Source organism: Glycine soja, chromosome 9 (assembly GCF_004193775.1).
Source record: "Glycine soja cultivar W05 chromosome 9, ASM419377v2, whole genome shotgun sequence".
In the NCBI taxonomy this organism is placed as follows: Eukaryota; Viridiplantae; Streptophyta; class Magnoliopsida; order Fabales; family Fabaceae; genus Glycine; species Glycine soja.
The window spans coordinates 39,884,642-39,886,784 of record NC_041010.1 but is presented as its reverse complement, the minus strand read 5'-3'; the positions used below and the strand labels follow the sequence as shown (position 1 = coordinate 39,886,784).

The window sequence follows — 2,143 nt, the reverse complement described above, 5'->3', positions numbered from 1 at the left end:
TCTTTATGATATCAATAAACTTTTTTAATACTCTGATGTATTTTGAATAAATAAAAAATATAGATAATGTTATTCAGACAACAAATTAATAGTTTATTCTTCATGTCCAATTTTTTTTTAAAGTGTTTTCTTTTGCATCATTAACCGTTGGATTCCTTATTATTTTAGACTTTTTCTTATCTCTCTTCCATCCAAAGATCAAAGATGGATAGAGGTGGATAGATCTTAATGTTATTGATATGTAAAACCATCATCATCATTATTATTATAAGTATATAAAAGGGTCTATCTTTGCCTTGGTGTGTTTTATTCTATGTAAAGAAACATCCTGTTTTCCCAACCAACTTGAAGCTCCTTCCAACACCATCATCATCATCCATGGCATCTCAAGGTCATGGTAACAAGCTCATCGTTTCCACATCACCAAAGAGTGACAGTGGCAGCGGCGGCGGTGGCGGTGCAGTGGGATCATTGCCCAAAGGGCAGTGCTTGTGCTCACCAACGACACATGAAGGGTCCTTCCGGTGTCGTTTGCATCGTGGGCCTACAGCCTCACCAACAAATTGGATGAAGCGCTCCAAGTCCATGCCTGCTAATAAGCCTGTGGTTTCTGACTCCACATGCTGATGATAACACCAAAAAATGCTATTGTGAGTTATGTGTTCATGTGTACCTTTATATGATATATGATATGAATCCTTGCTTGCAACTCTTGAATTTTGGCAGTGTTAATTATTATATATATGGTTGGAACTTTGTTGTTCCACCTCTCAATTTCCCTCTGCTTAATTACATATACATAAATTAATTATACAAATAGGTGTGGCTAAGTTGATTATTGGGTGGATCATGGAATTGCTAGGTCTTAATTTGCTTCTTTGGCTTTGTCATATAAAATCACGTTCAACGAGATTTTTCCACTTTTCAAGACAAGAAATAGAAACAAGTTTCTTGTTGTTTTAGAATGAAAGAAAAGGTGGTTTTATTTCTTAATAACGTGTTTGGTTTCTTATTAATTATGAATGTGATTTTTCACATCTCATGTGATTTTAAGAGACTGTTAGCTATAATTTTCATATCTCATATATTTTTTTCTTATTTCTCAACGGATTTCTATTTCTAAACAAACTAGAAACCAAAGAAGTGATGGATTTCAAGCAACTTCAAGTTTTTTTAGATATTCGATGGGTTTAGATCCCGTACATTATAATATATTTTATGATTTTTTTTCTTCTCAACAATATATCATAAGAGAATTGAGGATATGTTTTACACTAGATCATGACAAAACTGCAAAAGCAGAGGGTCCATCCTATCAGATAACAGAGTCATATAGTTTGGAGTTGTAAAATTAGAAAGAAAAAAAAAAGCTTTATGTTTTTTGTATTTTAAATATATATTTATATGATTGGTTTTCTCACAATAAGATGTTTTTTGTGACTGAGAAGGTATAGCGTGGTTTGTGCATTCACCAGGAATTAAAAAATAGAAGAAATCAAAAGATTTTATTTGTTGAATTACCAGTGATCTAGATGATCAGAACAAATACGATCATTGATAATTTACTTGGTTCACCCATTTTGATTATTAATATTATTATTTTTCTGGACAACAAGTAAACGATTTGGATGAGCTTTGAATGGCTTGCGATTTTAGCATATGACGATGACGATAATCATGTAATGTATGTATTCAAATCAACTAATTGGTAATACCAGAAAAACCCACCCCGATGGCTCTTGAATCTCGATAAAGACACTGCCATCCCATTATCAAGATTTTTTGCTTTGTCGCCTTCTTCCACTAGCTTCTTATTTTGAGATAAATAAATAAATACTACATTGAAACATGCAATTTGTATTTTAGAAATGAAAATCAATAAAAACGGATTATCCTTTAGCTCACTTTCAAAAAAATAAAAATGAAGCTTGTAATGTTTATGTGATATATACTCCACTAAACAATATGAACATTTATCGTTATTAAATATGAATTTTATGTAAACACATTTTATTAAACTCATTGAATGATAAAACAATCATTATTAGATATTCACCAGAAAAAAAGAATCATTATTAGATGAAAAATATTATATTATTAATACATCATAGTTAAACTCTTTAAATATTACCACAGTTGAATA

General features: G+C 31.0%; 1 protein-coding gene across 1 annotated transcript; it reads left to right on the top strand.

Annotated features, from left to right (window-relative positions):
- The first annotated feature begins 260 nt into the window (after positions 1 to 260).
- On the top strand, positions 261 to 789 carry LOC114366923. Its single transcript, XM_028323960.1, has one exon. The coding sequence runs from the start codon at positions 379 to 381 to the stop codon at positions 625 to 627; it is 249 nt and encodes an 82-aa protein (XP_028179761.1). The 5' UTR covers positions 261 to 378; the 3' UTR covers positions 628 to 789.
- Positions 790 to 2,143: the final 1,354 nt, after the last annotated feature.